The following is a 12201-nucleotide window of genomic DNA, read 5'->3' as shown; positions in this document are numbered from 1 at the left end:
GAGGTCAAATTTGAACTCAGGTCCTCGTCTCTAGGGCTAGCCCTCTATCCACTGCACCATCTAGCTGTTCCCTACCAAATGCATTTTTTAAGAAGTTGGTTTTTTTTTCCCAGTTAATTTCTGTTTCCTTTTCCAAACTTTCCTGCAAAGCTCTCATTTTCTTTTCCCATTTTTCTTCTAATTCTCTTTTAAGATCCTTTTTGAATTTTTCCAAGAAAGCCTTTTGAGTTTGAAACCAGTTCATATTCTCCTTTGAGGCTTCATCTGGAGGGGGTTTTGCTTTTAGTGTTCTCAGAGTTTGTGTTGTCTTTCCTGTCCCCATAATAGTTATCTATGGTCAGAGTTCTTTTTGTTTTTTTACTCACTTTTAAAGGTTGAGGCCTTCTCCTAAGGCACAAGGGAGATTGTCCTAAGGTTCCTGTACAGGGTGACAGGGGATTCAAACTGCCCTGAGGCTGGTGGTGCTGTGGCTTCTAACTTTTACTATGTGGACATGGACAAGTTCTGCCTGTTATATTGGAAATCAGGGGCTCACTATTTGGCTTCTGTAGTTGAATTGGAGGTCTCCCAGCTAGTCTGCTGACCCACTGGCCTTCTGAACTAGGACATTGTAGCCAACACTGATGTATTTTGGCTAAGAGCCTCCCGCTAGATTTTCTGTCTAGATTCTTGCTGTGCCATACCTGCTCTGGACTGCTTCCTCCCTGCTGGACTGAGGCAGACCTTTTCTGAAGTCTTTCCAAGATATCTTCTGCTTGAAATTTGTTACACTCCAAATGTGGGTTCTGGCACTCTGAAATCTGCTCAAATGCTTGATCTAGTATTGATTCTGAGGGAAGCCAGAAAGAAAGAGCTCAGGCAAAGTTCTATCTACTCTCTGCTACCTTGGCTCTAGCTCCCATTTTAAAATTTTATATATTTAAAAACATTATTCTGAGAAGCAACCCATAGCCTTCACCAAAGGGCCAAAGGGCCATTACATAGAAAAAAAGCCCCTACTTTAGAGGAATCAATAACTACTCCTTTTGGTTTCAGCTTCCTCAGAAGACATTTGCTTCTTTTACATCATTTTTGGCTGTTGACTTTAGTTTTTCTGTTCTTGGCAATGTTTTTCTTTTTAATCATATTTTCCTTTATATTTTGGTGGGACTGATCCCATTACATTTTGGGTAGGAATGTTCTTCCTACTCAGGAAATATTCTTCAAATATTTGACTTCTACATAACCCCAGTTCCTGTAAGAAGAGGCCATCACCAGTCATCTTGACCTCTTATCTTGCCACTGGACTCTGTTGACTTAGGAAGAAAAGAGAGAGGTTGATGACTTTGCACAGCCCTGTTTCACTTAAATCCAATTCACGGGTCCTCTTTGAGAATGAAGGATGAACAACAATCTTCGACTCTGTGAATAGTGAGTAGTAATAGCTCCCCCACCCCTCCAGGAACCCAAAAGGTCAGTTCCAGCTATGCAATGCTACTATTTCCTTTTCTTCCCCTCTCTTTCCTCCCTTCTCCTCTTTTCCTTCTGTCCATGTAGGGAGTCATACCTTTACGTATGGGCTCTCTGTCCAAAGTAATATAAATTTTGATCCCTTAGATTTCAAAAGATATCTTGAGGTTTGGGGGTATTATTTCTTCCCTACTTATTTATTCTATCATTGTTCTCCCTCTCCCTCCAAAAAACTGGGATAATTAGCTCTTTTGTCTGATAATAGTTTTAATTTGTGATTTCTTGAAATATAACTCTAGTAAACCAGACTTTGATAAAGCCATTGGGATTCAAATGGAGCTACCTGACTATACCTTTAAACTCAAATCACTCTGGCTCTTACTGGTGGCCAATAATATGTTCTAAACCAGGCCTCCATTGTTCACTCGGTTTTGATGGCTCCGAATGAGAGCAAAAAGCAATTGTTTCTGTTTTGGCCAGACTGGGAGGATCTTCCCCTTCCAGACTAATTCTTTTGCAAAGGCAAACTAGGTCATTTTTTGCCTCATTTCTTACCTAGCCATTATCTATTGAATGACCATTGAGATAATCTGAGACCTGGGAAAAAGCTTAGCTTGCAAAGGCCAGGATCTCCTACTGCATCTGGGGTCACTGTCAGGCTCTTGCCCTATTGTAGAAGGCTGTAACTCTGGAGAAGTATACTTGAAACAAGGATACTTACAACAAGGTGTTAACTCAGAGGAACTGATGAGATGATGGTTCTCTAGTATACATATACTTAGTACTTAGCATGGTGATGTAATGATTCTCTAGTTCACACATAATCAGTAGGCTGTAATGATGTAACTGTACGAAGGTATATAAGGGCTGAGAAGGACTGGAAATGAGACATTCTATTCTTGACCATCCTCCTGGTGGCTCTCCTGCCTCCTTCACTTCTCCACTAAAACCAAGGACTCAGGCTGATACGGAAGTCCTCCAGAGAGCTAGTTCTGACATTACAGTCTTGCCACTGGACTCTGATGACTCTGAAGGGAAAAGTGAGGCTGATGGCTTTGCACACTGTCCCATTTAAATCTAATTCATTTGCAAGTCAAGACATCACTCTCCTGATATCTTTAGTCTTCTTTGTAAATGGATGCTGAACAACCACAGCAACAATACTTCTAACCGTTATTGACATGCTCTCTTTTAGAGCTACATTTCCTTGAAGTAATATCCATTCTTAAAAACCAGAGAAGGAGAACAACAAAAGTGAGCAATGAAATACATGTGTTTGGCACAGAAATAGCTAAAGATGGAAAAATTATTCAATCTAGTTTTACCCGAGTTGGTCTAATGTCAACAGAAGTACACCTGTGTGACTTCTCTGGCACAAAATGAAACCATATCAACATTCTTGCTTATCCCAAATAATTAACACCCAATGGCAAGTAGATGCTGTTTGATTGATTGGTTATTGAATAGTTTGTCACTTTCAGCCCCAGACCCCCAGATGACTAAGTATCATCACCACCTTCACCACCATCAACATTTTTACCATCATCATTATCACCTTCGCTACTACTACCATCACCATTCCCACCTTCACCACTATCATTACTATCAGGATCACCACCACCACCTTCACCACTATTATAACAACTATCACTATCACTATGTCACTAATCACTACCACCATGATCACCTTCACCACTACCATAACCACCATTACCACCACCTGTACCACCACCACCATCACCTTCACTACACTATAACAACCATCACCACTATTATCGTCATCATCACTATCATTATTACCATCACCACCACCATCATTTCCACGTTCTACCAATACTAAAACTATATTACAAGCTATATTCACATAGTACTTTTATTGAGTACATGAATTGGAGTTGGAAGGGACCAGCTCCCTTCTAATACATCTAACACAGTTCCCTTAGTTTAGAGATTGAGGTTCAAGGGAATTAAGAGCTTCATCCAAGCTCATGAATCTAATAAGTTTTTTGGTTTGGTTTTGGTTTTTTGCTGAGGCAATTGGGGTTAAGTGACTTGCCCAGGGTCACACAGCTAGAAAGTATTAAGTGTCTGAAGCCAGATTTGAACCCAGGTCCTCCTGACTTCAGGGCTGGTGCTCTATCCAAATCTCCACCTAGCTGCCTCAATCTAATGAGTTTTAGAGACAGATTTAGAAAAAAGTCTTCTGATACCAGAGTCATTTTTAACAAATATGATGCATTATGTGAACCCAACAACAACTATGTTAAGTAGATAGCTGTGGTTAGTACTATTTTTTCCATTTTATAGAGTCTCACAGAAGTTAAATGATTTTCTTCTGGCCATACAATTTGGAATAGTCACTAAATCCAGATCTTTCTTATTATCCACTTGAATACACCATGTTAACCCTCCAGACTTTGAATTATAAGCTCATGGGGTTAGAACCAGAAAGGATTTTACAAACCATTTAGTCATTTCTCATTTTGTAGATGAAAAGACTGAGGTCCAGAGAAATTAAATGACTTGTGCAAGATAACACAGTAAATGGCAGAGCCAAGATTTGCACATGGTTCTCTGCCTCCACACACTACTGTTTCCACTGCAAAATTCTCTCTAAGGAGCCAGGAGATGTAAATTCAAATCCATACTCTATCATTCATTGTGTAAATATAAGAGTTGTTTCTCATATCTGAGCCTCAGTTTCTTCATCTGAATATAAAGATCATAATACCTATAATAACCTATCTTTTAGGGCTGGCATGGGGGACGTCAATATAAGTGCCAGTAATAACTCTTGTACACCACTTTAATGCTGTTGATGGAAAGCTCTTACATTACTTGTATGTAACTGATCTTCTATGTCTTATCCATTCCCAGTGTATTTTGGGAGCAGAGACAGCAAATATTTTGCTTCTTTGTTCAGATCCTGCCTGGTGGGATCATCTGGGTTCCACTGAGCTCTCCCAACCCTTTTTGTCTTTGCAATGGGACTGCTTGGACTATTTCCTTTGTGGATTGATCATTCTTCTTTTTTCCCCAAATATTATTTTATTTTTCTAAATACATGTAAAGATAGTCTTCAACATCCACTTTTGTAAAACTTTGTGTTCTAAAGTTTTTTCCCTCTCTCCCCCTCTTCCTCTCTCCCTTTCCCTGCTCCCCCCCAAAACAAGCAATTTGATATAGATTAAATATGTGCAACTTCTTTCAATATTTCCATATTCACCCTGCTGCACAGGAAAATAAATCAATGAGAAAGAAAACAAACAAAAAGATGAAAATGCTTTGATCCACAATTAGTCTCCACAATTCTCTCTCAGAATGCAGATGACATTTCCATCCCATTCCATCTTACTGGAATTGCCTTGAATCACTTCATTGGTAAAAAGATCCACATCCATCACAGGTGATCATCACATAATTTTCTTGTTACTATGTACAATATTCTCTTGGTTCTGCTCACTTCACACAGCATCAGTTCATTTAAGTCTTTTCAGGCTCCTTTGAAATCATTCTACTGATCATTTTTTATAGAACAATAATATTCCATAACATATATATACCATAACTTATTCAGCCATTCCCCAACTGATGGGCATCCACTCAGTCTCTAGTTCCTTGCCACTACAAAAAGAACTGCCACAAACATTTTTGCACATGTGGGTCTTTCCTTTCTTTTAATGATCTCTTTGGGATACAGACCCAGTAGTGAGTTGGTCACTCTCCTAACACTTACTCAGATCTCTGGTCCCAGAAAAACCTGGTTAGACAATGTGACTGCCTCAGAGTACACTTTAGAAAAAGTAGCTTTCGCTGTTCTGAATAGAGCAGATTGCCAAATGTGCCAGGCACTGTGCTAAGGACTGAGGATGCAAAGGAAGAGGAAGAACAGTCCCAGCTATTCTAGAATTGGAGAACCTAAGTTTGCATTTGGGCTTTCAACTTGATGCCAGGGGATCATAGATTTCAGGCTAACCATGGACCTCATAGGTCAACTAGTCCAATCTCTTTCATTCTTGGCAACAAGACGGCTTGCCCAAGCTTACAACGATGGGGAATGGCACGGACTGGATTTGAATCCAGATCAGTTAAACTGGCCCTAGTATCCTCATCTATAAAATGAGGGACTTTGACTAGGTTATCTCTAAGGTCCTTCACAGAAATAAAACTTAGAGAAACCTGGAAGTGATCCCTGAGTTAGAAGAGGTCTGCTTGGGCACTTCCCAGCAGACATAATAGAATAACGTGATTATTCATTATAGCAGGGCACGTCGTTTCCAGCTCTAACACCACGATTCTATGATCCTCTTAATCAGACTGAAAGCAGCCCCGAGGCTCAAGTCGCTCAGAATTTGAGGTGAACTCGTGAACTCAATTACATAAAATATAGAGTCTCTTGCTTGCTTCTCTCCAAGTCTCCCAGTTCCTGGAAACCCGATGAAGTCTTATCCTTCCCCAATCTCTTGTGGTCCCAAAGGTGCGAAGGATGGGGGAAGAGGGTGGCGGTTGGGGGAGAGAGGAGGGAGGGACAGTGTGCGCCCAGCCGAGGGGAGGGCGCTTTCGAAGTTACTGCACAGCCCGGCGCTGGGCCCCACGCAGTGCCGGGAAACCTGTGTTGAGTTTGCACGTCTCGGGGGTGTGCACGTCCCCGCCGGCGGTTGCCTGGCTCTGAGCTGGGCTTGGGGTCGAGGCTTGCGGCTACGCTGGCCAGCAGGCAGAGAGGAGCGCTCAGGAGCTGCGGGCGGATGCCCTGCGAGGGGCGGAGCGGAGCCGAGCGCGCCGGAGCTGCAGCGCGCACAGCACCTGGACGTGGGCTGCGCCTATGCGCCGCTCCGCTTGCCCGTTACCGTCTATCGGCTCCGGGGGCCCGGGGTCCGCGGCTGAAGGGGCTCCCCGCGAGCTCGCTCCGAGACGCGCGAAGCTGTCAGGGAGTCCTGGGAGGGCCAGCTCGGCAGTTCCGACTTCTCTCTTTTCTTCTTCTCCTCCTCCGCGGCGCTCCAGCCTGGCACACCATGGCCACCGGGCGCGCTGCGCTGGGGCTGCTGCTCCTCGGGGCGGTCGGGGCCCTCCCACAGGTAAGTTCGGTGCCGGGGACCCTGGGACAGACAGGACGGAATGGGTTGGAAGTGAGCTGCATGGGCTAAGCTTTTTTCCCGCCCCCCCCCCACCCCACCCCCTAGCTCCAGGGCGCTACTTGGAGGGAGACAACGTGGTGTGGTGGCAAGTGTGCTTAATGGGGGGCGGGAGAGCAGGATTCCAATCCCCGAACGTGTGCGTAAATTTGGGCATCTCACAGCACCTCCGTTTTCTCCTCCCCCGTGAGTGTGGGGAGCCCTGAATAGAAGCCTCCGAACTGGAGAGCACGAGACAGCCTGACTTTTCGCCCTGCGTCCCCAAGGTTACTTATGGGTCTCTGCTCAGTGGCCGCAGAACTTTGGACTCCAGTTCCCCGCGTCCGTCCTCAGTTTCCTGATCCAGAAAATGGGATTAAGAATCGCTGCCTGCCCTTTTCACGGGGCTGCTGAGAAGAGTTGGGGTTAGTGAAAAGAGACTCAGGACCCGAGTTCGAATTCTGATTCTGCTGCTTATTAATTCTAACTTTGGCCAGATCATTTAATCTCTCTGTGAGCTTGGCCAGCTCTGAATTCTGTTCAAATCCTTCACATCGATCAGTATAAAGGGTATTAAACTTGAAATCACAGGACCAGCATTCGAATCCTTCCTTTTCCATTTATGACTGGTATGATCTTGGAAAAGTCCCTTAAACTCTCTCTAAGCCTCACTTTCCTGATCTGAAAAATGGGGAAAGCAGTGATTTAACCCAGCTCCAAATCTATGATCTTTTTGGCCGTGGTTACCCTTTTCTATAAAAGGGGGATAATATTACTTGACACTGCCTCCCTAATAAGTCTGTATAAAGACACGTGACAAATCTTAAGGAATTACTTGTGGTTAAAAGCACTGGATTTAGCGGACCTGAGTTCAAATCTCTGCCCTGTGTATTAGCCATGTGACCGTAGGTAAGCTACTTAGTATTGGCTTCTGTTTCCTTTCTGGAGTTTTGATAATACTTAATATTCTCCTTTTAAAGTACAAAATACCCAGAATCTTCCAAGCCAGAGGCTTGAACCCTGTTCTTATCCCTAATCCCTATCTCTCTGCACTGGGAGAGAGTCTTGAGAGAGACATGTGGCCGAAAGATTGTCTTGTTCCTGTACCAGATGCACAAGAACCTGGTGTCAGTCATATATGCCGCAAACACGTGTGTGACTGTGAGCTGAGAACTTAGCGTTCCAGCTTCATGAATTAGGATCAAAGGATTTTACAGAACATCCCATTTTACAGATGAGGAAACTGAGACCTAGACAGATTTAGTGACTTGTCTAAAAGCCCCAAATTTAACGCTTTGGCTAATGTAACGGCTACCTTCCGGGATTGGAAGAGTGACCTTCAAGGTCATTCTTTCCTATCAGCTCTATTCTCAGGATTGTTTTCAGTGAAACTTGTGTTTTCAATCAGAAGCTTAGTTGAGGGCATTTCATCTGTCCTCTTCCTTTCTTTCACTTGCTTCATTTTTTAATCTCCTAGGACAATCCTGGATCTCAAAGTAGAAGCTCCAGAGAATTTTGGGGTAGTTCTTGAGTAGAGAAGTAGGTGAGATGGAAGAGCAAGGTGAAAAAGGTATAGGTGTATATTTAAAGATAAACTCTAAAACCCAGCAGACAAAACCACGTGGTACTGAGTTCTTCTAGAGCGGGGACCCTTTGCCTTGCTGTACGTAATCACTTAGCCCATCCCATTACCCTTTAGGGCTTTTCACAGTAAGTACCCCATGTCCCCACTTCTCCACCACCTAGTTCTGAACTAGAGTATGAGTAAGTCAGAAGCATACAGAATTGGAGTTGGCTGAACTGCTACCTCATGTTATGACCCAGATAGAGAATGGCTTCCCACAACTCTGTGTTTACACAAGAAGAGCTGGTTGATTTTAGCAACTGTCTATATAAAGTATGGGGAAACAGAAAATGATGGGAAAAAAGAATGGTCCCTGCTCTCAAGAAATTTACAATCTTTTAGAGGTGGATCAAAATTGATGACCAAAAAACAAACAAAAACAAAAACAAAAACGATTGTAATCTTGGATTATGTTGAGAAAGGTTTAGTTTTCAAGAACTGGAACCACATGGATCCCACCAAGGTCATTTTCTTGAGTGTTATATTCAGTTCTGACACAGTTTAGGAGGGACCTTGATAAACTGGGGAGTGTCCAGAGAAGGGCAATCCAGATAAAGCAAAGGGCATCCAGTCCACAGCCTATGGGGATTGGCTAAAAGAACTGGGGAGAGTTAGGCTGGAGAAGAAATAACCCCAGAAGGCCACAGCATTTGTTTTCATGTGCTCACAAGACTGTTTATGTGGAAGAAAAGTTAAACTTCTTTTGTTTGAACCTATAGGGCAGATCTAGTGAGGTAATAGAGGAAGTTGCTAAGTCCAGATTTGGGCTTCCCATCAGGAAGAGCTTAAAGTGGAATGGGCTGTTTTGAGATGAGAGGTGAGGTCCTCTACTCTGATATTTGAACCAAAGCTAGAGAACTTGTATTTGGATGTGCTAAAGAGGGGATTCTTTTTTGGGTATGGCTTGTATTCAATGGCCTTCACTCTGAAATTCTGTGATTCTGGAATTTCCCCTGAGATACCCAGATCAACACATTAGGCTTTAAGATTTAGAACCAGAAGGGGACTCACCCCCTTTACTCCTCAGATGAGGAGACTGAGGTCCAGGAGCAAACATAGATATTTTAATTTGTGGCTTTCTAAGTCAATATTGAAATATTGAGCAACTTCACACAGGTCATCAGCGGCAGAAAGAGGATTAGATTCTAGGTCCATTTTACTTTTCTGTCTTCTTTACACCGGGACCCAGATAATAGCCCTGTTTTCTCTAGAAGGATGTTCAGGTCAAAGGAGAGACCCAGAGAAAGAGTGGAAAGGGGAGAAAGTGCAGCCACTTTTACCTGAGGAGAGTCAAGAAGGGTTTCATGGGGCCTTGATCACCTCTGGCCTGGAGTATTATAGCAGGTAAGGGGGGGTGGCGCTCTGAGGTCCTTCAGATGGTCCCAGGATGTTGAAAAGAAAATTTTCTCCTGTTCCTGAGATTCTGGGATCTCTTCTCTTCCTTTTCCATCACCTGAATTTTCATCGCTGTGAATTTTCAAATCGGGTTTTCCCCACTTATCCTCCATGTGATGTTGGCCAATTCACTTAACCCATCTGGATCTCTGTTTTCTCCTCTATAGTTCGTTGGCCTCTTGGGTCCCTTCCAGTTTAGCATCTAGGATCTTATGATTTTGTTTGAGTCGCCCCTAGTCTGAGAGGCTTCTGCTCTCAGCCAACTTGTTGTAAGAGAAATGGAACATAGGCAGCATGGTAACAGTTGAAAGAACACTGGCTTTAGAGTTTGAGCACTCGGATTCAAATCCTGACTCCACCATTTACTACCAGAATGACCTGGGGCAAGTAAATTATCCATTGGACCCGTTTTCCCATCTGTAAAATGAAGGCATTGGAAGAGATGGTCTCTTAAATCCCTTACAATTCTAGATTGAAGATACTCCTATGACTAGACAGTGTATAAAGAGTCTTTCAAGATCTAAATCCATGAGCCCATGAATTTCAAGCACTAGGGTTTTTGAGGGCAGAAGGGAAATCTGGGGCTGAGAGATCCAGGGTACATGAATGAATGAATGATGAAAAAAATTACTAAATGTTTGTACTGTCTTAAAGGATACAAAAGGAAAAAAAATTCCTGATTTTAAGATTCTAATAGGGGGAAATAATACATATGAGGATGTTTAGCAGGTGTCAAGGCCCACAAGGGCCTTTAGATTTCATTAAGCCAGGAGTGATTTGGTGTAAGAAAAATCAGGTGGCTCAGAGATAACAGGGATAGGAGTTGAGGTTATTCAGGTCAAACCACAGATATTCATATCATCCCTTAAAGCTTGGAAAGTATTTTCTGTATATTATCACATTTGAGTCTTACAACCTACCCTGTGAGTTAAGTTCTATCCTTGTCTTACAGGTAGACCTACTGAAGCTGGTAGCTACTTAGTGCCAGAGGCTGAATTTGAATTCAGAACTTCTTAATTCCCAGATTTGGTGCTCAAAGGTGTCAAACTCAAAGAGAAGTGTCGGCTATTAAACTGTACCTAAGAATCCCCGTAGGCTACATAGTATTGTATTTTTGGTTAAATATTTCCCAATTACATTTGAATCTGGTCAGTCTACACTTAGAAGTGTTGTGGGGTACATGTGGCCCATTAATGAGGTGTTTTTCACCTCTAAGCTAGACATACAGCTTTTTTAAGTTATATTAAGTTGTAGAGAGAAGGATTTGAGCCCAGTATCGATCAATTAACCAATCAGTCAGTCAAGAATTAATCATGTGCCTTCTAGATCCTGGGTTTTGTCTCAGGTCTGGGACTATAAATCCTCAGATAAGGAGCTGCCTTGGAGGCAATGGGCTTTCCTCCATTAGGAAGAATCTTTGAGCTTTGGTGCAAGGAGATGATGTATCTGGTACAGGTTTGATGACATGCTCTCTGAGATCTCTTCCAGCTCTGAATATCCCTGTTCTGACAAACAAACTCTGCACTGATTTCTGACCATGTCCAATTGTGCCATCTGAGTCTGGCAGGTAGGGCTGGCTTCCTTTCATTCCCTGCTGACGGGGCTAGAGAAGGAGGGAAAAAAGGGAAGGAAGTAGGGACCTCTTTGGATGGGCCCTCAAGTGACAGCCTTTTGTTGACTGTCATATACTTTACCTTTATATTATTTACTTTGATAGTAGTATATTTTATAGACTTCTTGGGTACAGACACATATGTTCTCATCTCCTCTTTCCTTTTCCCCACTTTGTCTTTGAATGTCAAGGCATTGAAGTGGTTTGAACAAGTATTGAGTTGAGTTTGAGGGAGTGGAGTTGAGTTGAGGTTATTCAGGTCAAACCACAGGTGGCCCGATTTGTGTGGTCTGCAGAGAGCGGTAGACAAGATGGCGGAAAGGTCACTCTCCTAGACAGGTCAGAGAAGAAGCCAGATCTGCTGCCTCTTTTGACCTCCTTCTCCTCTATGATCCTGGGGTGGGACTGCATAGGCTTGGTGCCTGTGGGAGGGTATATGTCTTCTTTCTTAGTAATAAATGATGATTTAATTTCCTAGCACTGTCCCAGAAATGGTGTGACAACATTGTCTTAGGGGATGCCAAACCCTGTCAAAATTCCCCCTAGCTTGGGCAGGGCCCTTCCAGAGAGAAGATGGGGATCTCACTCTACTAGGTTAGTGTTTCATATCATTACTAGACCATAAGTTGCTTGAGAGCAGGAACCATTTGTCTTGTTTTCCTTGAATTTAGTAATCATCTAGTGTTGTGCATACATTGGTACTTAATAAGTGCTTGTTGATTCCATTTATTGACAAGAAGGGAAATGAGGGATCAGAAAGGCAGTGTGATGTAGTAGAAGGCATTCTGTGTTTGGAATCAAGCAGACCTGGTCTTAAACCTTGACTCTGCCACTTACTGGCTGTAGGCTAGTACAAATATGCAAATCCTATGATCTCTCTGGGTATTGAGTTCCCTCAATTGTTAAATGGGGAGGTTGAACTAAATGGCTTTGAAAGTCCCTTCTAGCCAGGGGGTGCTGTAACAACCAGCTTCCCCCTCTCAAAAAGTATGTAGGACAATCTTTTAAGT

At 43.0% G+C, this 12201-nt stretch overlaps 1 protein-coding gene across 3 annotated transcripts in view; it reads left to right on the top strand.

The window, feature by feature from the left end:
* Nucleotides 1-6057: 6057 nt before the first annotated feature.
* The window catches only part of TNFRSF8 (TNF receptor superfamily member 8), an 81547-nt gene continuing 75403 nt past the window's right edge, over nucleotides 6058-12201 (top strand). For all 3 annotated transcript variants that reach the window (XM_031962841.1, XM_031962840.1, XM_031962842.1), the window contains exon 1: nucleotides 6058-6524. In XM_031962841.1, coding sequence (XP_031818701.1) covers nucleotides 6195-6524 — 330 coding nt within the window. In that variant the 5' untranslated portion in view covers nucleotides 6058-6194. The remainder of the gene's footprint in view (nucleotides 6525-12201) is intronic.

Source organism: Sarcophilus harrisii, chromosome 3 (genome assembly GCF_902635505.1).
Source record: "Sarcophilus harrisii chromosome 3, mSarHar1.11, whole genome shotgun sequence".
Lineage (NCBI taxonomy): Eukaryota > Metazoa > Chordata > Mammalia > Dasyuromorphia > Dasyuridae > Sarcophilus > Sarcophilus harrisii.
This window is presented reverse-complemented; position numbering and strand designations above follow the sequence as displayed.